This window comes from Drosophila obscura, unplaced genomic scaffold (assembly GCF_018151105.1).
Source record: "Drosophila obscura isolate BZ-5 IFL unplaced genomic scaffold, ASM1815110v1 contig_1, whole genome shotgun sequence".
In the NCBI taxonomy this organism is placed as follows: Eukaryota; Metazoa; Arthropoda; class Insecta; order Diptera; family Drosophilidae; genus Drosophila; species Drosophila obscura.
Window position 1 is genome coordinate 8,704,425 of NW_024542679.1, and position 23,197 is coordinate 8,727,621.

At 45.7% G+C, this 23,197-nt stretch overlaps 4 protein-coding genes across 4 annotated transcripts in view; 1 reads left to right on the top strand and 3 right to left on the bottom strand.

Annotated features, from left to right (window-relative positions):
- LOC111070480 (collagen alpha-1(XVIII) chain) overlaps window positions 1-14,519 on the bottom strand; it is a 52,958-nt gene extending 38,439 nt beyond the window's left edge. Inside the window, exons 1-4 of the mRNA XM_041592306.1 lie at window positions 14,418-14,519; window positions 13,829-14,093; window positions 1,576-1,685; window positions 579-1,117 (exon numbers count right to left, since the gene is read on the bottom strand). Coding sequence (XP_041448240.1) covers window positions 579-1,117; window positions 1,576-1,666 — 630 coding nt within the window. The 5' untranslated portion in view covers window positions 1,667-1,685; window positions 13,829-14,093; window positions 14,418-14,519. The remainder of the gene's footprint in view (window positions 1-578; window positions 1,118-1,575; window positions 1,686-13,828; window positions 14,094-14,417) is intronic.
- A 3,502-nt stretch (window positions 14,520-18,021) lies between these two features.
- Window positions 18,022-20,978, bottom strand: LOC111070471 (protein KRI1 homolog). The gene is made up of 4 exons (XM_022361026.2): window positions 20,782-20,978; window positions 19,225-20,726; window positions 18,990-19,156; window positions 18,022-18,932 (listed from the first exon to the last, which is right to left on the bottom strand). The coding sequence occupies exons 1-4, from the start codon at window positions 20,897-20,899 to the stop codon at window positions 18,122-18,124; spliced, it is 2,598 nt and encodes an 865-aa protein (XP_022216718.2). The 5' UTR covers window positions 20,900-20,978; the 3' UTR covers window positions 18,022-18,121.
- A 588-nt stretch (window positions 20,979-21,566) lies between these two features.
- LOC111070528 (autophagy protein 12-like) lies at window positions 21,567-22,183 on the top strand. The gene is made up of 3 exons (XM_022361137.2): window positions 21,567-21,691; window positions 21,754-21,890; window positions 21,959-22,183. The coding sequence occupies exons 1-3, from the start codon at window positions 21,622-21,624 to the stop codon at window positions 22,079-22,081; spliced, it is 330 nt and encodes a 109-aa protein (XP_022216829.1). The 5' UTR covers window positions 21,567-21,621; the 3' UTR covers window positions 22,082-22,183.
- LOC111070527 (NADH dehydrogenase [ubiquinone] 1 beta subcomplex subunit 5, mitochondrial) lies at window positions 22,052-23,115 on the bottom strand. The gene is made up of 4 exons (XM_022361136.2): window positions 22,960-23,115; window positions 22,635-22,864; window positions 22,453-22,559; window positions 22,052-22,391 (listed from the first exon to the last, which is right to left on the bottom strand). Exons 1-4 carry the CDS (start codon window positions 23,042-23,044, stop codon window positions 22,253-22,255), a joined length of 561 nt encoding a protein of 186 aa, XP_022216828.1. The 5' UTR covers window positions 23,045-23,115; the 3' UTR covers window positions 22,052-22,252.
- Between the last annotated feature and the right edge of the window lie 82 nt (window positions 23,116-23,197).

A 23,197-nucleotide genomic window follows, 5' to 3' on the forward strand; every position in this document is an offset into this window, starting at 1 on the left:
CAAATCACAGCAATCTGTTCGTGCCACAGACAACACAAACGACCTCGTGCCGTGCCGCCCTCGTGAACCTCGGCATTCGGCTGCTGAATTACCAACCACCGCTGAATGCTACGGGAGAGCCAGAGAGAGAGAGAGAGAGAGCCAACGAGCCTTGAGTGTGCCTTGAGTGAGACTCGGGCCACCGTGGGGTATACGTAATGTGTCGCTTTGCGTTGCGTCGAGTGGCTGGCAACTTTGGCCGCCAGCTGTTCAAATGGCGCCACTTAGGGGTGGCTGGAGTCACTCAGAACTCCCGAGTGGCGGGTGTGGCGAGTGGTGAAAAGCTCGCAGCTCTTGCGGCATGAAATGCCACTTGAGGCCGTTACAATTGCTGCACTTGGAGGATTTCAAAACAGGTATAGCCACGGATCACATGCCCCATTCCCTCACGGAAATAGATTCCATTTCAATTAATGTGCCCATAAACCCCCCTCTTAGGAAACTAAACAGATGTGTGCGCTCTAGCATTTCGAAAATTATTCCACTGAAATCTGATTAAAACTCAAAACGCTAACGAAATTGGCCGCCGACAGACTTACCTCGAACTTTCCACCAATTATGGAGCCCGCCTGGCCAATGTAGAGCGTGGAGGCCGAGTCGAAGACCAATTCAATGGGCTCCCGGGTCACCAGCGTGGTGTTGCGCAGCTCGCAGTCGTAGTAGAAGGAAACCCGGTCGCTGAGCACCTGGAGTGCAATCGAGTTCCACTTTTCCGCCACATGAGCCACACTGAAGCTGGCCAACTTGCGGCCTATGCTCTGGTCGGCCTGAGTGTAGACGAGCGACACATTGTAGCTGTTTTTCACCACCGGCGAGAGGTGAACCCCCAGCTGGACAACGGTGTCCAGCGGGTTCACCACGCTGAACAGGTAGCCACCCTTCAGTGAGCTCTGGCGGTAAGTGATTAGAATGGCGAATTCGTACAGCTTCTCCGGCAGCAGCATGCGGTACGGCGACTTTACGTCTGCCGTCTGCAGAAACCGAAAGGCAGGAAACCCATCCTCCGCCTCACCGAACTCGATGCCCGCAAATTGATTGTTATTCATGATGTCCGTCAGCGTGTACTCGGCAAGGGCATCTGCAAGGGTGAATGTGGGGATGGTGGATAAAAAACGACACCTTAATTATTTACATGTGCATAAATTAGATATTGTTTGGGTATGGCCAGCAACTTATATATTATATATTATATTATATACATTTCCTTATATTTGCTCGTTCCCTTAACTTTCTAGTTTTCCAATTAGTGAGAAAAATAAAACACAAAAATTTAAATTAATTTTTTAAATTTTAACTTATTTTTCTTATGTTCATTGAATTAATTTCATGGTTAAATATTGCCCTAATATTAATTAATTAATTTAAAAAATAAGTCGACATCATATCTACATCAATGCTACACACATCTACAGCTATATTACATGTATAAACAAAAGTAAAGCAAAGCATTGCATACTTTAGGTTGAATATTTGTGCAGATATCATGTAGACATCATGTAGAATTGTTACTGCTCTGCGCTAATATTTAATATTTACCTTTAATGGACTGTCCTATTAGATCAAAGGAGCCCCGGGCAGGAACTAAAAGCGTCCAGACCAGACCCAGAATCAACAGTGGCGGACGCATCTTGACCAAAGCCACAACACTGCAAGAAACAACAGAGAAAGGATTAACTCCCGCTTAAATATGTAACGAATATATTTATATTTGGCAATAAATAACTACGAGTGGGAGTTCACGCAAGCGGACACTTGTGCGGCACAGTAAGCCCACCGCAGACACCGACACGTTCTCAGTCGGCCGCAATTATTGGTAACACGAGTCGCACTTGACGCGACGGGCAAATTATGTGCAAGCATCCCTCAGGTACCCCACGGACGACTGTATATTGCAATTACGGGAACACGGCGCAAGCCACGAAGCCCTTGTCCACACACACACACACCCAAGCGGCAGCATGTGCCCGCCCATCTGGAAGCCACACAACTTTGTGGTCGGCTTTCGCTCACAAAAATTGGCGAGTCGAGCGGGCGGACCTATGCGTCATTCATGGGATCTGCAGCGGGGCAGATCGGCGGCCGAGATTAACGAGAATTAGGAGAGCCGGATCGCTAGATCTTCGCTAGATAGGGCAGCGGAGACACACCTAGAACCGAAGACAGCTTTTAGTTTGTTTTTGTCAGCGGCTCTGTGGCAGCTGGAATGTCAGAGATCAATGCCGAAAATTACCCATAAATACACTTTTTGTCAAGTTATTTGTGTTGCAAGCTTCAAATTGGGCCCAACCAATAAATCATTGTAATCCCAGCCTCAACTCGTTTTCTACTTGCCCGCGTCCACCAAGGGCAACTGATAAACCCATTCAAGTTCTCAGCAAACTTCTGCCTCCCTGTCTGTCTGTCTGTCTGTCTGCCAGTCTGCTGTTGTCCAATTCGACCTCTCCCCTTGTCATGTGTGCATAATCTAACACAATTAATGGGCGCCAGCTCCCAGTTCCCCACAGAAACAAAAACAGATGTAGATACGGATACAGATACGAGATCATGTACATTTAGAAACTATGCCGCTGACCTCAAATTGTCACTGGACCAGGGGCCGACAATTAATATTTATCAAGAATGGCTCTAGAAGAACCCACAAGATACACAAATTTCCCATTCAAGACTCAACACTTTCACGCCGCCAGTTTTCGGTTTATGGTTCGGAATGCAAATTAGTATCAATTGTGATCATTCAACAACGAAAAGTGTGTTCATCACTTTATTAGACACAGCTGACAGTTCACTGGCCACATTTTGATGATCTTCCAGGCATGCCTGCTGACACATCATAAACGGCGGTTCCCACCACATGGCAAGGAAGCTCCCTGAAGATCTGAATTAAATGACAGATCACTGCACTGCAAAAAAGGCAGTGAGCAGTTTGAATGGTTAACTGATTGTGACTCACACTTATCGAAATGATAGCTTTGCCCTTTGCTTAAGTTTCTATATGTGGACATATTATAATACGACTATTGAGATACTTGGTACTTAGTGCAGGACACCCTTTGGGATATTACAAGAATAAATAATCTTCCTCACTTCCCTAGCTTCTATCAATGGCAAATTTTTATCCTGATTTCTTTCACTGTAAAATGTTTAGTACCCGCTTGAAATAGATGTGTAAAAAGTTTCTCTAGTTGCTTGTATAGCGGGATTTTATGCTCATTAAAAGCTGCAAATGTGTTAATACTAAATAGATGCTTTATAAATAGAATATCAAAAAACGAATGCATAAGCATAACTATCCCTGGCATATGCCATGTCTATGTGCCATTGCGTCACGTATCAAAATACCAAAAATAATTACTCGATTATTCCAACTGAACGAATGAATCTTTCCATTTATAATACTTTCAGATAAATGCATACATACATACAGTATGTATGTACTTATAATTCCATCATACTCAATTTACCGACTACGTATGCTAAACATCTGATTCAACAATCTGCCCGGAACACTTAATGATATCATTTGGCCCAAGACAAAAGTAACACAAATTGAACAATCCCCAAAGAAGACTTTGCTTTTCGACACATTGCTGGGCAGGGAGCATCTCCCGCGTCCGCGTCCGCGTCCGCATCCGCCTCTGAGGCTGGCCAGCTGAGGCATTTCGAAATGGGCTTCCTGACATAATGAGGCAACGTTTATGCAGTTCACAGACGGAACGCCGCCAGCACGTGCAGCGACCGCGTGGCCAATGCCAGAGCGACTTCTTCTGCCCCTTTCGCCGATCCATATGCACGCAATGCCTCAGTGATACTCAGGGGATTCTGGGCTTCCCCAGAACTCTATGCCTGTTTGCTTAGAATGGGGTGCACGTAGCGCCGATTATTTGGGGCCCAACCGGCAAACATAGGCGGGGCCCGGTTCGGTCGCGACTCGAGTGCCGCCTCATGTAAATGCCCGCGAAAGTGTCGAAAGACAAAACATAATAAATAAAATCCTCATCCATGTGGGCCTGGGGTGCCCCGGCACTGGCTGAAATCAAAGTTTCATATATTTCACTTATAAATTTATGAGTCATTATGATTTGCCGCTTTGAGTTCGCCGGCCATTTGCCCCGCCGTGCCATACGCAATTCTCAAAACCAATAAGCAATAAAATTTTATTCAAACTAGCAGCAACAGAAGCAGCAGCAGAGGCAGCAACAGCTGCTGCAGCCGGCCAATACTATCAATTTTTTTTGTTAAATCACATTCCATGTACATGGAAGAGGGCCATCGTATGTATCGCATCGCAGCAGAACTGAGTGGTTGGTGTCGTAAAAAGTTATGCACATCAAATTCAAAAGTCATCAGAGCGTTGCACATTTAAAAACGTCCGAGGCGGAGACACAAACGAGGAATGCCGAAGAAGAGTCAATGAAGGGAAACCCCCCCAGAGAGCGTTGGAGACAAAAAAGTGAGGAAAATTCTAATAAAATTTTATTTTCAATAGTAAATCGGCTCAATATGACCTGGGGGGCATAGCAAAGGGCTTTCCCGGTCATACACGAAAGACACCAATACCAAGAACTGTGAGCGAGCAAGGGAGGGCTGGAGGTAAGAAAAGTGTGCCAGTATGTCATACTAAGCAGGGACCCAAAGGCCCATCTTGGTGGGCGCACGCGAAAGCGACAGAAAAAGCGGCATCCACAGACTGCTCTGTTATACCCTAGCTGGAGGTAAGGGTATAACATAGCAGGCATCTTCAATGAATGAGCAAATATGTAAAGAAGAAGAATGTACTTAGTACATTTAATACGAATTTTAAACTATTTTTGAAAACCAATTTTGCATTCCGAATAGTTTTTTAGATTTGTAGAAACTATTTCCCAGCAGTGTTTAAGCCCCATTTGATTTATCTTCAGGGCTTAAGTTTTTTTTTTGAAACTTGCCAGGGCATCCCATGTTCGGGCTCATCCGAGTGGTCTTTTGGTTGGGCGCTGCCTGGTTCGTGGCGTACTCTTTGCCGCCTGGTTCTGCCCCCTGAGTGAACTATTAGCTCTGTTGATTTTATGTTTTCCAATTTGTTTTGCGATGTACTTGTTGTACGGCTGCGAGAAGGGTGGGACCGGCTGATAGCACTGTTCGGGCAGGGAAGGCCAAAAAATTCGCTGTCATCCAGCGTGTCGCTTGTCGACGTTTATTGGCCTTGGTTTACGCCCCGTTTGCAATTCCTTTTGTTTGATTTAAAGGATTTGCATGCCAAATTTGACTTTATTTGTTTTTAAGGCTAACACAAGAACACACACAGATACACAATACCCATTCACGAACATCAATATGTTTAACATTGGAAGAGCCCTCCTTTAAGGTGGGAAATATTTCCCAAACGGCTTTGCATAAATAAATCGGTCCCGCACCCGGCAGCCGAGTCGAGAGTGCAACGAAGACAAGTCGTTGGCTCCTCAGTCCGGTCCACAGAGCAGCCACAGCGCAGCAGAGCCAAGACCACATGTTGCATGAGGGGTCTCGGAACTAAATGAGTAGATGTCTGGCTTTCTGCTCTGTGGATGGGGCAAGCAATAACAGTCAAAAGTGAAATTTGATAGCCAGCTGACGGCGAAGGCAGAAGTGGAGTGCAGACATGCGAGTTGGTGCAGAATCCCAAGCATAGTAACTTGATGACCAGGCCATTTCTTTTGTTTCAGAGCCATCTTCAAAGAATAATATTGGAAATCCAAACAAAGGTATGTATGTATGTATTTTTATGGTGCGAATGATTGAAACAATATAGAACAATTGCTTGGAATTTCCATAAATTTGTATCAGTCATATTTATATCTGGGGTCGTTGAAACTCGCCAGCAGATAGGCGTATATGTATTTATTTTGGGAAACAACTTTGCTGAAACAATGGACAATGATTTAGCGATGTCATGCAAAGGATTATTATTCTGAGAAATCATTCATGCTTTTTGGCCGGAACAAGGGAAAAAATGCATAGACTTGTTTTCGCAAAATTCTGTGCGGATGTAAATATTTTTGGGAACGGGAACGATGTGTTTTGTTTAAATGCTAATTGTGTCTGTGCTTTTTTTGTGCTCGTGCTTGATACTGGAACGGGCTCACATAGCATATGGAACCAGCACAACCAAATGACTATAAAGAACGTGGCTATGTGGCAGGCTTCGCAATTAGCCGCATTTCTTTGACTGTGACTGTGACTCGAACAGGCGGGGGAGAGTTCTCCAATCTGCCACTCGCCACTTGCCCCACTTGCTCCCTTTTTCGTCAGTCGGCCAGCAGGCAGCTGCCTGCAAAAGATTTAAATAATCTTTAAGCGACGAATGCTACTCATATTGCACTTAGCGCGAAGGGGCCGCGGCGGCTGGCTGCTGGCTGCTGCCGACCGGCAGCCATGTGCAACATGTTGTCGCAGGCCAAAAACGAAGACGCAGACAGCGGAGAAAAGTTCATTGAAATGTGCAACAGACAGCGGGAACGAGACTCCAATCGACTCCAGACCAGACCAGAGCAGAGCAGGACAGCACGACCGGGCTCCAGCTCTGGCTGTGCGTGCCGCATCGAATCTGATGAATGGGGTGTGCCGCGTCATCATCGTGTTCTTTATTGCTGTCATTATAATGCTTTGCATTTATTTATAGCTTTCGCATCTCTTATCTTTCCCCCGGTTGGGATTGTGTATTTTTTCGGGCATTTTGGCCAGTTGAAAGTGGCAGCCAAATGATCAACGATCGCTGCAAACGCCAGCCCAAATAGGTAGTTGAACTCTTTCGCGTTCCGGGAGATTCAAGGTTACCTGGGTGGCCATACCCACAGCTACAAATACATCATTACACGCAGTCCGAAACCGCATGGGTCCATGCATCTTTGTCCAGGTCCGACGAATCGGATACAGGCTCCGGCTCTGGCCCTGCCGCTGGCAGTCGGCCAGCCACGCGTTACAAAATTGTTACTCGAAATGGAGCAAAAGTTCATAAAATTCTGGCGACCAGTACGCCCAATGTGTGGATGATGAAAGCAGCGAAATTATTTATTTTTTCGTGGAATTATCTTAGCGTCTGCCATGCAACAAAGTCGCCACACATATACCCTAACTAGAGTAGAGAATTTCGCGGCTAAACTCCCTGTGGCACTCTCAAATATTGTGCTCCACTTTAAAAATAAACTCAATTGCAATTGTTTGAAGGGGCAACAGCTGGCCATCTGTCCAGTGATGATTGTTGTGGATGTTGGAGTGACCTTGCGGCAGCAGATGTAGGGCCAAACGCATTGGCGATGGCCGGAAGAGCCATAAGAAGCCCAGTCCAGTCCATGTTCCTCATTATAAGGAGGGGCGGCAGAAACGTGTTGTTTATTCAAATAAAATGAGATGGTTAGCGGGAAAAAATGAGCATGGTATTTCTGTTTGCAGTAGAAAACCCGCGCTAGATGGGGTGCAGGGAAATATGCAAATAAAACAGAAATTATGTATGGCATGGGGATACATGGGGATCGTATACACATATATGTAGACTGTACAGCCCGCACGCAGCCATCATTCATCATCTTTAAGCGGAGGCTAGTTTTGGGCTTCGCATTCGGTGGCGTGTGCGTAATGCGCCGCAAGCCGCTGGCGGGGTAGAACAATTTATGGACTGTTATCAGAGTGGTGGCAGCAACAGCCGCTGCCTGCTCGTAATCCTCGTCCGTGTGCTGGAAGGGTATCCCCAGCGTAAGGGCAAGAAACTCATTTGATTGAAGTCGATTGGCAATCAAGGACCGTGTCCCTGTCACCAGATAAACACAAAAAATCTATTAGCTCCGGGCCTAGGCGAAATCCAATACTCATTTGGCCATGTTCCAGGGGGCAAATCTCTCTGCCTGGACACGTCCTCGACGGGGCATAAATAGAGTGTCTGGGAGCGCAAGGGGCAACTGGTGTTAATAATCAATGCGCGTGTGTGTGTGTGTGTGTGTGTGTGTGTGGAGGTGGGGCAATCCTACTTGAAAGGTTAAGTAGCAAGTTGTCGAGTGGCACTTGAAGCAAAAGCAATAGCAGCAGCAGCAGCAGCAGCAGCAGGAAGCGGAAGCCATGCCTCGATAGATGTCGATAAGTCACACACACACACACACACACACACACGACTCCCGAGGAGCAGAAGCAGAAGCAGGACCCTGGAACATTACGCATACGTGGCTATTAGTCAAAGGCTCTCGCCTTCGACTAATTGAAATGAATTTCATGGATGCCCCCAAAGTTCCAGTCTCCAATGGCAGGCTAAGTGCTCTCCCTCTCACGCCCCCGTCCCAGCTCCGTTGCCGTGACGTGTCCCTGCCAGAGATAATGAAGTGCAGTAATAAATAAATATATTAATATTTACGTGCGTTCACGTCTCGTCTGGCAGCGAATATTTAGCTCATTGTCGCTGGCCATTGCATATAGAAAAACTCGTATGGCCGCATTACTTATAGAATTATAACAATATAATGCGAGTTTAGTACATATAGCCGGCCAGAATATTCCGCTGTCCATTTCTCACAATAGAAACCCATTCCGTGTGATTATCTCCCAGGCGAACTGCTTCCACTGTCCCCCAGAGAATTTATTGGGTCGTCAGTGGACAGCTGGACCGCACTATCAAAGAGATGTCTTCTTCGTCCACTGTTTTACGAGTCGAACATGATTTTGTAAGCAACCCCATTAAATGTGAATTTATGATAAGCACGCGACGAAGAGGCTCTTTTCGCTGCTGTGCCATTTGCAGCCAAAATTTCTAAAAATACTTCAGCTCAAAGAAATCCAGCCGTGGCAACAGCAACAAAATCAAAGCACGACACTTACACTAATAATAATAATAATAATATTAGGCGCCCGATCTAATTGAAATTTCCAACTCGCTTGTCACAAAGATCATCTAAAAGGGGGCGATCCTAGATGACAAGAGCATAAAATCAATCAACGCCCATTAGCATTGGATTCAGTGGCACAATAATCTGTGGAGGCATCGCCGCCCCGCCGCTTTATTTACATGCATTGACACCTCGGGGAGCAGCAGATAGCGTAAATCACTTACAAGCAATTTAACATGAAACCGGGAAGCACGGAACGAACAGATGAATGGCTCCGTTCCAATGGCCGTCTAATTGAAACAGCTCAATGAACATTTTTCTACAGCTGTTTGTAAGTATGTCAGTATATCGAGACATGCAGAAATCATGCTCATGCTTTGAATTTTCTATATATTTTTCTATGAGCTTCGCAGAAAGAAGATCAGATATATCTAATGTCCAGCAAGTATATAAATATATGTGCAGCCAATGCTCTTCTCTACTTTGTACGATCCGAAAAATCATTTATTATAAAGAAAGGAGTCTGCCCGTCTGTCGTCTCTCTGTCTGTGGAAAGTCGGCAAGTCCAGGCTTGCATAATCAAATCGAATCTCTCCTCTCACGTGTGGCATACATTAGCAATACATTTCATTTACATAGCCTCTAGTTTATGTTTGCTTATATTTTTCCATTCATATGATTTTAAAATTCAAATTAGTGCCCGTGTTCGACATCCAAACATCATTAGTCGGAGAACTAGTTTCAACTGGCGCTGCCGATGCCGATTCCGATGCAGATGCAGATCGAGAATACATTTCAGTAATTGCGCTTCCACTACGAGACTATGTGTGGCTGGAGCCCTAACAATATGGTGAGCCAGCAAATTTAGTCGTAATATGTAAAGTGATTCCCATTACGTCAAATTGATTACTGGTAAATGAGAATGCATGAATTTCGACTCGAAGTTTGCATTAATTTGCGAATGAGCTGGCCGTTGAAAAAAGTTCAACAGCTGGAGGACAACCACAATCGAAAACCAGACTCGATCCGCACCGATCCGATATACCCGGCGCGAAACATGAAAACGCATTCCAGATTTATGACAAAACTCAGAGACTGGACCGAGCCTAAGACCGAGCCACCCGCCTGAGAGCTATGGGCTTGCATAATTCTCCCCCAGTCGCGCCTATCGAGGCGGATAATCGCTGCCAAGTTGGCATCACTTCAACTCACCAGCAGCAGCAGCAACAGTGGCAGCAGCGGCAGTGGCACACAATGCATGGCAATTAATTAGGACTTGGCACGGGCTCTGTCCCCCCCGCGTCGACTTATTTGGCTAATTGTCTTTCGATGGGGCCCACAGATAAGAGCCAAAAATAAACCAGTAAGACCCCAATCAGCCCACAGTTAGCGTTCCCGTTCAGATTGAGACTAAATGGATGTCGGGCTGCGCACGCGCTCAAAGGCGGCGGCCGCTGCCATTGCGTTGCGTTGCTGCCAATTATTGTTAACAAACGCTATCTGAGAGACCTGTCCTAGAGGCGATTCCGAGGCGCCAGCTCAGGTGACGGCGCACAGCGTTTTGCATACATTAAATGTTATTATTAGGCATCAGATAGCTATCGGTGAGTGCCGCACAAGGGCAATTAAAAGGCACACTCACGCCCGGCCAGACAGCTCTGTTATTAAGAGAGCTAAACGTTCTGGGAGGTGATGAAAATATGATACAAGACGTGGGAAATGAATTAAAATCATGATTGAGGCGGCATCTCACGTACAGTGAGTGAACAAGATCGAACCGTATATCTCTTTGTTTTACATTGTGGAGACATTATTAAAACCCATAAACATGGGCAGACAATGGCCATTGTCCTTTCGATCTCCGATGACAAAGTGCGTGCAATGCAATGACCATGAATGTCGAAGGAATCTGCAACCCAAGGCCGGATATATGTACATACGTGCATGTGTATAAATATATAACAATTGCGAAAACAAGTCGAAATTCTGTGAAACCGAGTTGAATTTCGCGATTTTTTTTTTTAGCTGTAACTGGAAGCTTTAAATAGCCCTCCAATGGGCTATCGTGGGAATGTGCAGCAGTATGCTGATTAGGGCCACGAATGGGGCTAATCCGAGACCCGCATGACACGCCCACTGCAAATAATTCACGCTTACGACTTGCGGCTTGCCCAACAATTATGCGCAACATTATGGAATATTTATGTAAACAGACTATGTATTTTCACTCTGCTCAAACATGTATCTGTGGGCTGCAAGTGTGCATCTTTCTATCCGTGAACCCATCTATGGCTCAATCTTTGGGCTTTTTGGCACTCTGCGCGTTGCGCTTTGCTCGTTGATTCGTCAAACCCGTTCCGTTCCGTTCCTCCGCTGGAATGGCTTGTATTTTGTTATCTAGCCACTTTTCCCCTGCTACTGCAGCCGTCGCACTTGATTTAGGAGCTTACTCTTTCGAATATCATTTCCATTAAGATGCAGAGAGCTGCATGTGCCGTGAGCCAGCCTTGGAAGATGCCCCGCCACTGTCCGCCGCCTGCGTCTCAATCTTTCCACGCGAATGCCTGGTTTCACTTATCTGCAGTCGTAAGACGTGAGTGCTCGCTGAGCCAGCAACAAGTTGCAATTACAGGGCCTGTTTCTAATTTAAATATTTTACTTTCAGCGCTTCATCAGTGACCCTATTAATACGCGAGGAGTTCGTTCTCCCTACTTGTTGTCCCTCGTTCTGACTCAGGCTTCATTCATTATTACAACGTCGTGGGGCGGGGGCGGGGCACTGTCTCCTGGAATCAAGCAATTCGCATGCAAATTTTTAACACATTTTAGTTGCTTTGTATTTTCGTTTATAACGTTTTTAGCGAACAACTATGGTTATTTCTAATGACTCATTTGGCTGGAAACTGTTACGGCGCACTGACGCAGCCACTGCATGGTGCCATATAGATGATTAATATGTTGTTTTCTGGGGGGATCTGTCGCCCGTATCACTGGCTCTGTCCCATTTCGATGGCACAGCAATGGCACGTACCGACGCGGCAGACTCTTGAATTGGCACACATTTTGCTCGATGTTGGGCGGGGGTGTGTGTTCTATGGGGTTCTTATGTTCTGGGCCTATGGCAACACCATAGCCACGCCACTCTCCAGCCGCGTGCTGCAACTAATTTTTGTGTCAGTTCCCTTTGCCGTTGTTCGCGTCGTGCAAATGTTTATGTGTATTACATCAAAGTACATTTGTTTTTCTGCCAGTTGCTTGTTGCTGCCACAAATTAGAGCCCCAGCAACAGTGGCAACAGTGGCAACAAAGGAGAACTTTCGACACTGTCAACAGCCATGTCAGGCTCGGCTCATGGTTAACAAATGTGCACCGAAAATGTTGTTGTCACAACTTTTTGGCCCGCCAATTTAATGGTTCAGTGGGAGTGGTTCATGTATTGCAATTTAATTAAGTTTAAATAAGATAAATCAGCCCTTGTAAATCGAAAGGGAAGTCGACAACAATCCGTATGCAGGAGCAAGCAAAAAAAAATAAATTTTAAAAGTGATTTTTCTTACTAAAGGAATACGACTAAGACCTTTATTTGTTCCTTTACTTAAACGCTTTCGTTTCTTTCCCACTCTTATCCCTCTTTTATCCAAAGAAAAGCGTTAAAATTGTTGTTAGTTGAGTCAAGAGTCGTGCTCTGTAATTAAATGTATATTGCGACATAAGTAATAATATTTAATTGCGAATTAGAATATCTAGCAGATCCATCAGTCTGTCTCCACCTGAAGCAAATCAGTGGTAAGGTAATTCCAACTCAAGTTATGTCAATCTAAATCTAATTAAATGCCATTTGTATTCATGTCACAGACATCAAACCTATACGCTGGAAAAGTAAGCCGGCAGAGATGCCACCCAAGGGAATTGCGACAGCTCCAAGCTCACATTGATGATCAAAAGATTATATATATTTCGACATGATTATAATATGGCATTAACCCGCCTAAAAAATACGAGTATGTATAAATCTATAAATTCGCAGGCGGGAAGTTGACATATTGCCCAGCCCCGCAGACAGCTTCAATTTCCGCTGCAGTGTGCTGCAGATCGCTCAATCGAAATGATGCCGAAATGATGGAGAGATCATTAAAGTCAGCAGCTGTCGTCGTCGTCGGGGCTCCTAATGCCAGTCAAATCTTGGCAGCAAGTCGAATAGGTCTGGCAATGCGAACCACTAGGTGGGAACTGCTGGAACAGTGCAGCCGGTGCTCAAGAGGAAGTCCTAAGGCAACATGAAAATTGGCAAAGATAAAAACAAATAGATTTCTGATTGTTGCATGAATCATGAAACCCTCGAAATCAGGCGCGAATGACCAATACAATACACAATGTACGAGGAATATTTGGGGAGTTTATCAAGACATTCTGACAGCACTCTCAGTCAACATCTGGCTCTCATATTCACCAAGGGCATTCGCAAGTCGAATTCGATGATGCCGTCAGCGTCAACGACTTCTTCGCATCTTTGGGTGTTTGGCTCCCAGTTTGGTATAGTCGTAGTCGTGGTCGCATCGTATTTATTAATGAGCTGCACAAATATATGCATAGTTAATTTTCAGTTCATTGCCGCTGCCGTTTTCTGCTTTGTTTGCCGGGTAGTACAACTCGTGTTTGGTTTGCCTTCGCCATGAATGAATGAAAGTGATATGGAAAACTGCGCGAACAACTGAATGTTATTTAATAATCAAATAAATGCGACGCCCGACTCAATTATCGCATTGTGGTCTTATGGGGTGGGCAGCGATTACCGAATATAAAATGGACATTCCCATACACCATAACAATTTCGGGAATAATCGACTTCAAGTGGGCTTTCAGGGCAATGTGGCTTTTGGAATTGACTGCATTTACGTGACCAAAAAATGTTCCCATCAAAGGTAATCGCTAAAAATAGTTGGCGGTCAATGGGGGAGACTTACCAATGGTCAATGGGGGTGGAGTTTGGGCTCGGGCTGTGCCTGTCTCAGCCAATGACAATGGAATGGATGTTTTCACGTACTCCCCAGGCGATTTCCGGCGTGTCTACTGCTGCATAGTTTCGGGCGGCAGCTTCCGCTCTCGGAGGACACTTGACAATGCTCCGACACTTCTCTTTATTCGCAGCTCTATTGTATTTGGAGCGGGTATTCCGTTTGCGTTTGGCTTATTCCGTATTCCGCTGTCAGCAGCTCAGCATTCACTGCACTACACAAAATGGGCAATAGAGCGATGATTCAAAAAACCAAATTGCGGCGACGGGAGGAAGGGGGGATGATCAATACGAGCTAAGATTGAGGATGGGGGTGCACGTGCACTGTGGAAGCCGTGGCATTGACATTGCTCTCTCCAGAATGTCCATTTCGGGCCCATTGTCATTGTCCGGCAGCGAGACAAAGGCTGAATCCGTCACAAAGGGGGTACAAAATGGAGCAATCTGAGGATCTCATGCGCCACGGCAACCGCGGAACAGCAATCGCACGAAATCCTCCCTCGCACCCAAGCCGGACCGGCACTCGCACTCACACACACACACACAAGACTCGAATTCGCGCGTTGTCGCTGGTGGAGCACGCCTCGAAGCCGCTGGCACTGATTTCGCGTATAATTCACCCTGCGGTGCTTGCGTTCCGTTCAGCAGACAGACTGAGACTGCCGCTGTGGCAGTGGCGCAAAAGCCCCACGCTGCTCCAGCGACGCGACGCCAACGACGATGACACGAACCCCATCGTAGGCGGCGTCGGCGTCGGCTGGCGCCTGCGACGCGTCACTGCTACTGTTTTGGTAGCTGCTTGAATTGATGTTGCTGTCGCTGTTGCTGTTGCTGGGGCATCACTGAAGAGAGCCACAAAACTTTAAATTCTATTATAATTGTTTTTCGGCCGCACTGGAAGTGAACTTCGATATCACTTTGATGGCGAGCCCTTCCTCTGCTTCTCTCCTTATTTTTACACAATTTTAAAGTACTAGCAGTCGTATGTTTATAGGTGAGAAATCCACTCAGTTTTCTTGAATTTATTTTGGCGCGTGGATGCTAATTTGATTTAAGCTGACATCACGAAAATACGAGTATGCTGCAGCTTAAATATTCTCCAAATGATCGTGTGGATAATGTTACCAACGAAGCTTTGTTTATTCAGATATCAGATATTTAGTCTTGGTGGCAAGTAGAGTACCGGGTACGAAAATGTTAAATCAATTCTTATAATTTAATGAATATTTGAATCTGGATTTTTCCTGTATATCATTTCGGTTTTAATACCCTGGCTTGGAAATGCAGCATCGTGTATTTTCTGCATTCCTTGTACCTGGTGGACACTTGGCTATTAATAGGACCAGCTGAAGACGTTTCAAGCAGGCGACACTTTCGCTGCACTTGAGACATGGGCCGGACAGAGGTGAAGACACCGCAAATTGGTTCCCAGTCGGCTTTGCAAAGTAGCACAGAGGCAATAGGGAGTGACAAGGAGCCGGCTGGAGTCGTCGATAGACGGCAACATGTGCCCATGGTCCCACATGTGGCGTGGCAGGCTGTCGCTCTTAATTATTCATACACAATAAAACTAAGCATAATTTTCGACAGGTGCCTCTGGGGCAGAAACAGAGGCCATGCGATGGAAGAGGCACAACTAACTTAACGCACGCCGCCTCATTCTGAATTCTATAAATAATTTGAAAAGCAGTTGATTCGAGCTGCTAAAGGCTGTGCGGCTGACCCGGGGGGCGAGTGTGGGAGTAGCAGTAGCAGTGGGGGAAGCATCAGGGAAAAGCCGGAAAAATAGAAAACACATTCATACAAGTTGTTGTCTGGACAATGAGAGAGCGCCAGAGAAAGAGCGAGAGCGAGAGAGAGAGAGAGAGTCAAAGAGCGAGCTTCGGCAACGCTGACGACGACTGCGACGCAAGCAGCGGGACAGCAGCGCAGTGGCGTCATAAGCGGCGTATGCGTAATTTTGTGTGCCTTATCAGAGGCACTGCCCATGGCCAGCAAACTTTATTTTAAAGAGCCACATGCATTATCGAACTTGCAATTGCTGTTGCAAACGTATTGTCTCCTGCGGTCTCAGCCTCCGTGTGCAGCCTCGCCTCGGCTCGCCACTCTGCTCCCCTTTCCCCCCCACTGATTGCCACAAGAGTTGCTCGTTGTTTGCATGCCGGCTGCCCTGCCCCAAAGCCCGCCAATTGTTTATTCAAGCAGCATCGTCGCTCATGTTGCCCATGTGCACTTGTACTGCCCCATGGTGCTCCACTCCACCCACTCTCCCTTTATGCAACGCATGCCTGTGCATTCATTTGGTCTGCTGTGTGTTTGTGTCTGGCCGGCAGACTGGTGATTTTTTCCCGTCTAGGATGGAGCCATTCGCGCGTTGCGTCGCGTTGCAGTTGTTATCGCCGGAGTTTGTTGGTATCGCCGGCGCTTAAACGGCTTTTGTGGCCGTGAATCAGCGACCAAACATGTAATCTGTTTAATGGCCAGTGGGTAGTGGCCCTGCACCCGGCCCGGACGATTCTTTGGCCATTCCGAAACGCTTCACACACCGCTAGCCTCACACATTTTCGAGTATACGCACTGTGCGCCCGCGAGTCTTGCTACTTGCAAATATCTCTTTGAAATATATAGTTTTTTTTTTATTTTGCACACCTGTTGCACTCGGCCGAGGCCTGGCCATAGAAATGTCAGCTGGTCATTTTGGGGCAAACAAAAAAACGTGAAAAATCGTTAAACAAAGCAGCCGCAAATAACAACAGAAAGCAAACTCAAACTTGTTCCGTACTCCGCGATTTGCATATAAAAAATTTGCTTAAAAAACAAAAATTTGCCGCAAAAGCAAAAATAAAATAAAATAAAAATTCCAGGCTTCAGAGAGAGAGAGAGAGAGATCTCCGGTCTCTTAGTAAACAGCAATAAATAGAAACATTGCATATCATTTGAGCTGCTTTGTCTTTTCAATTATACCCTGCCAGAATGGAGATCTGTGGATCGGTCAGTAAAAGGCGTCGGCCCTTTATCTGGCTCACAATCGGCGACACTTCCGTTGATTTTATTGCCCTGGCGAAACCTGATTCACACATCTCCCGAGAAGTAGTCGTTACGATTTTGATGTCCGGACTAGCGGGGTTTATTTCTGTTTTCTAAGCACCGTTTATCGATTTAGAATAGAAGTTCTGAAATTATTGCACAACAATTCCATAATGGGTCGCAAAAGACAGCCTGATTAGCATTGAAACAAGACGATTCGCCTTGATTTGGCTATTATAAAACGTTCATCGTTATTAAACGAAGAAATCATTTGAATTCCACACAAAGTTTTAACTTCAGATTTCATCTTAATTAGTTGATTTTATGTCAAAGCATTTGGCTGATGTGTGAGCCATAGTGAGCGATACGAAACAACGAGAAGGATCGTGTGAGTCGCTTCTGGGGACGCGACTCTACTTACACCCGTACTCAGTCAGTATATACATTTTTGAGCATATGATTTTTTAGAATTTTAGAATTAAAAAAAAAATGTTACATATTACATGTTTTTTGCTACATATTTTATCTACATCTACTATGTATATTTGGTTTCTCTGAGATCCAGGCGCTCAACAAGGCGGACAGACAGACAGACAGACAAACATGGCTGTAACGACTCGGCTATTGATGCTGATCAAGAATATATACACTTTATGGGGTCGGAAACGTTTCCTTCTCTGCACCTGTAGTGACGTCATCCACATTCTGTAAGCAATTCCCATTTCATAGCAGCCAGCTTTCAGTCGTTTGTCTAGCTACTTACTGACAAGCGCTGCGTGCTATGATGCGCTTCTGGCGCCCTCTATGGTCGTTTTTGCAAAAATTTCCCTCAATAACGGGAACAGTTTAACAGGGTTTTGACTCATAGATGGCGCTTCGGGATTGGGAAATTAGAATTTTTCGATTTTAATTTAAATGTTAACTGAGACAGATATATAATTTCCCTATTTGTGTCTCTTTCTGTTAACATTTTAGCTAAAGAGAAAATAAATGTTAGAACTTTCTTTTATAATGTTGGTGTTAATTTAACATTAAAATCTAGAAAAATTAATTAAAAATCGAGAAAAACGTGAAAAATCGAGAAAAATATAGTACAGTATAGTAGTAAAATATGTGTCTGTTTCAAGTCTTTTAATATGTGAATCGTATGTACATAAGATGTAACTACAAAATGTATTACTATTGCTATTATTGTGATCCTTATCCTGGCCTGGCCTTAGTTGTCCTTTTTACCGTACTTCTCCCTTTTGTGGAACTTTCTGGGATTTATGCCATAGGCCTTCAGGCGATCGTCGGTTATTCCACTGGGCTGTGCACCATCTGTCCTGCCTTTCGCTTTGAAGTTGTTCGTCTTCTTTGCTGGGAATGGTCTTTCGCCGGTCTTCTGGTTTGATTTTTTAAATGGATTCGCACCAGCTGAGGCTCTGGTCGCCTGCTCCTGTTTGCCTTGCGAGGAACTCGCCCCTGATGATCCATTCAGCGCCTTTTTTTCTTTGCCTTGGAAGGGAGTGCCATTCGGCGCTTGCTTCTGTTTGCCTTGGAATTTTCTGACTGCCGCCTGGGCTCGAGCAGGGATCGCTGGATTTTGTTTGCTGTTGAATGGGTTATTTCCATTTGTTTTGTCCGCTTTTAACCCTTTTGGACGCTGGTTCTGAGCCGGCGTAGCCCCTCCTGACTTGGGGGGCTTTTGGTTTTTGCCAACAGACTTATTTGTCTTTGCCTTATTCTGCTGCTGCTGCTGCTCCTTCTCGGCTCCGTTGGTTGTTTGATCTCCCACTTCTTTGCTCTTCTTTGCGGCCGGTTCATCGTGTTCCGCTTCCTTTGCTTCATTATCCTGATCGTGCCCGATCTGTTTGGGATTCGCTGCAACAGCTGCTGCAGCCTTGCGTTTTAAACGTTTTCTTTTCGATTTGGACAGGCCCTCAGTGGCGATTTGAGCAGCTGGGACTGGAACAGAAACACTGCTCGTGTCAGCAGCTGCCGCATTTTGGGGACTCTCTTCCGTTGGCCGATCCTCATCATCAGAGCTGAAAATAGTTCGCCTTGAGATTTAAATCGTCGGAAGAATGAAGCCAGATACTCACCCTTCCTCTCCATACAGACTCTTGAATATCTTTCGCTTGAGATCTTCGTTCTTGGCCTTCATTTTGTACAAACGTTGCTCCTTTTTCTCCACATGCTCTGGCCTGAACTGCACTGCCTTTTTGAGACTGGCCCACTGGTTTAGCTCCTTGTTCTTGGCCAGCAAGATCTGCAAGCAAGCCGCCCGAATGTAATCTGGATCTAGATCCCAAATTAAAAGCCCTGGTCTCTTCTTACCTCTTCGATGGTCAGGCCGAAGTCGTTCGGCGTGGTCTCGACGTACTTAAATCGACACGGCTGATCCCCGACTATGTCCTCGCAGTCCAGTTGATAGTACTCGTCGATGTACTCGCCGTAGGTCTTCTCTTCTTCGGGATTAAAGGCTGGCTTCTCCGCCTGAATCATCTCCATGAACCGATTGCGTCGCCCCTTGCGCCCCTTGCGACCGCGTGTGCTCTCGATCAGCTGCTGCTGCAGCTGCTGCTTCGATGTTGTGGGATCGTGGTCGCAGTCCATGTTGAAATCATCATCTTCACAGTGCTCGTCATCGTCATGATCCCTTTCACTCTGTTTCCTGGGATCATAGTTGTCCCAGTCCTCCAGAGTCAATTCGTCAATGTCCGAGGGGCACTCTGGCTTCTCCTCTCCCTCATCGACGTTGTAGTACTCATCGTCAAACAACTCTTGCATGCGACGATCGTGTGCGGCCGGATCGAAGTCCTCCTCCAGTTCGTCGTCCCTGAATCCCAGCTCATCGTTGCCCGTGACTGCTTTCAGTTTTCGAATTTTCTCCTCTATTTCCTTGCGCTTCATGTCCTTGATCAGATCCAGTTCCTTCATTTTCTGCTGCTTCTCCTGCTCCTTGCGCTCCTTCACCTCCTTGCGCTTCTCCTTTCGCTTGTCGTCTGTGCGTCGAATCGATTGCTCTACGGTGCGGGGATAGCGCTTGATAAACTCTGCATCCGGCTCCTCGAAACGGAAATTGTACTTTTGCTCAAACTCGGCCTGCTTCTCCAGTTCCTGCTCGTCCTCGGACAGCGGGGCATTGTCGCCCACAATCTCATCGTAGGTGGGTATCTCCGAGGCATCTGTTTTTGCATACCCCTTGCTGAGGATATAGTCCCTGAGGAAGCACTCACCCTGTGTCAGCTTGTTGCTGCTCCAGTACTCCTTAAGGGGTTCCAGCTGCTCTTTGTCATTCTGTTCGATCTCTGTCTGTTGGCCAGCCAGCCACTTGGCGAAATCCGCCTCCTCTGCATCCGTTTGCTCCTTGGTCTTTGTGCGTTTCTTGAATATGCCACCGAACTCCTCATCCTCTCCGTTGTCCTCCTGGTTCATTACCTTACTGAACTCTGCCTTCAGGCGTCGCTCTTCCTCCACCGCAGTGGGTGACTGCGCCCGCTCGATCTCCTCCTCCTCCTTCTGCTGTTGCTCGTCATCGGAGCTCTCAAACTTGCCATTGTGCTCGAGGATAACCTTACGTTCGTAGTCCTTCAATGTGACCGGCTTGGCTTTGTTGGACCGTTTCCTTTTGGTTTGCTCGTCTTTGTCATCCTCGTCCCCGGAGGACTCGTTGAAGAAGCGCGTCTCCTTGTCGTATATTCGTGGATCTTTGCTCTTCAGCGAAGAGAGTGTCTTGAAGAAGTCCTGATCGAACTGGGGATCCACCTCATCCTCCTCCGATGATTCGCTGTCACTGTCGAACTCGGACTCGGACACATCCAGGCCGCGGTCTTTATCTGTAGCAATCAAAACGTTAACTTTGAATTTTCAGCGCAGAAAATATTGAGTTACATTTCTGAAGAAGCTCCTTCTTGCGCAGAGTGTTGTATGTCTTGGCATAGTCCTGGTTGGTCGTTAGCTGCAGCTCGTCGCCCTCGTCGTCTGACCCACCAAATAGTCTACCGCTCATAGTATTTTGTGGTTCGTTTAAGCAAATTAAATATAAATATAAATTCCACACGTGTTTCTTTCTAGCAGCTGTTTTTGTTATCGTTATCAGCTAGAGACTGCCGTAGTATTGCCGTTCTTTGATTAATGAAATACTACCCTGAAAACAGTGTTGCTGTACTCAAATATGAAACTTGGTTGACCAGCAACAATGACGTCACATTTAGTCAACATTTACGTTTTATGTTTTGGCCGTTTTTGTTTGAACCTTATTATGTAGACAATCCAATAAAAATGAGTTCTGAAAACTTGCCAGTCTTGTAGAAAATTTATGTATCTATCGGATAAAATTATTTGTTTAGGGCTGAAAGGACCAACTAGCTAGTAATATAAAACCGAATATCAAAATCATGGAATACGATTTCAATTAATAAAATAGAACGTTAACCCTTTGTCGACCTGGGGGGTATTTAATATTGCTACGAAATATATGTAACTTTAACATATTTTACGCATTATAGGTGAAAGATATCGGTGGTTATTTTTGTTTTGTATGTAAAGAGGAGAATGGTGCTACTAGGAGCCTTTACAAAAAGTATTATTTTCCGCGGTTTAACAAAGGGTGATCAACTTTTTAAATAGAGGGGTGTTAAGTGGGTTAAGTCTCGTTGTATATATATATTAATATAAATATTCTGCAATTTTGCCAAAAAAAAAACAAAGTGTTAACAACATTCCAGACAAATGGCTGACGCGGAGGAGAACCAGGCAAGCTTATCAACTACCAACGCCACCGACAAAGATGCTGCAAAGAGTAAGAAAACACCGCCGTACCCACTTTACTTTGTTTAATTGTTCTTATCAATTTTGTGTCAGTCTGTGTTCTGCTGAACGCTACAGGAAATGTGCCCATCATTAAGAAGCGTACCTGGACCGTGGACCCCAACAAGACAGTCAGCTGGATACAAAAGTTTATACACAAATACCTTAAGCTGGACGCCACGGAGCAAATTGTGCGTACACAGCCAGCAATAAACATTTAATTTCTTGCTAAAAACAAACCATTGCCTGTATTTTGCAGTTCCTGTATGTCAATCAGACGTTTGCACCTGCTCCAGACCAGATAATCAAAAACCTGTACGACTGCCACGGGACAAATGGCAAGCTGGTGCTCTACTATTGCAAGAATCAGGCGTGGGGCTAAATCGATACGCACTCGACTTGACCAAGTCTTAAGTATTTATTCAACTATTGTACTGTTTTTTATTATTAGATGATGTTGCAAATTCAACACTTTATTTCCCCAACTTGAGGCCTATACATTTCATTTACTTGACGGCCGACCAACTGTGGATAGAGCCATCCAAGAGCTCGCTTAATCGCCCCGCAGAGCTTCCAGCTCGTCAGCAGCCTCCTTGGATATTCTGTGATACTTGGCTACCGTCGGGCGATAGTAGTACGACTGGTAATCATTTCGCTCTGACATCTTGCGACGAACCTGTTCCTCGAGTTTCCTGAAAATGCAAGTCCCCAGTCAAGATAGAACAGGAGCTGGTTGTCAAAAGCATATATTACCGGATTTGAGCCTTCTCGTTTTCCTCAAACAAGTTGTGCAGGGCCTTCTCGTATTCCTGCTGTTGCGAGCTGAAAATGTACCGGGAAATAAAGCGGGAGATTGGGTGCTGTTGGGAATAGAATAGAGAAAGGCGTCCATTAGCGGCTGCAACGGCAATGCTGTGACTGTTACTGTGTCCTACCTTCTCGTACTCCCAGTGCTTGGGCACGTAACCCTCGGGAATCTCGGCCAACTGAGCGGGCCCGACGAAGATGTTCGAGTAGATCACCAACGCTGTGATCGGCACAACGCCAAGCATTACGTAAAAGTGCATCAGATCTTTGAACTTGTCCCATTGGAAGCGCGATGGCTTTACTGTCATGTGGTGGTGTCCATGGTCGCCACCCATCCGGCGCAGTTGTTGCTGCAGCGCTACAAAGGCAGGGGAGATCTCTGTAGTTCTGGTTGCGTAATGTGGAATAATGTGTTTACAGCTGCAAACCGACTGATCTAAGCTGTTCACTCACCATTTCGGCAAGCCGGCGCTTGGAGAACCGCGCGGTAGTTGGCGAATTGTGCCGCTGGCGACAGCAAACGGCTCCAACCGACCATTTTAATGATTTTAAAGTAAATTTAATAAATTGGAACTGGCTGCTGTGTGACCGCGGATTTGTCAATCAAATATACCATTTGACGTTCAGAAGAATACCGTAATATACCAAGCAAAAAAAATTAATGAAATATACCCCTATTAAATACCACACT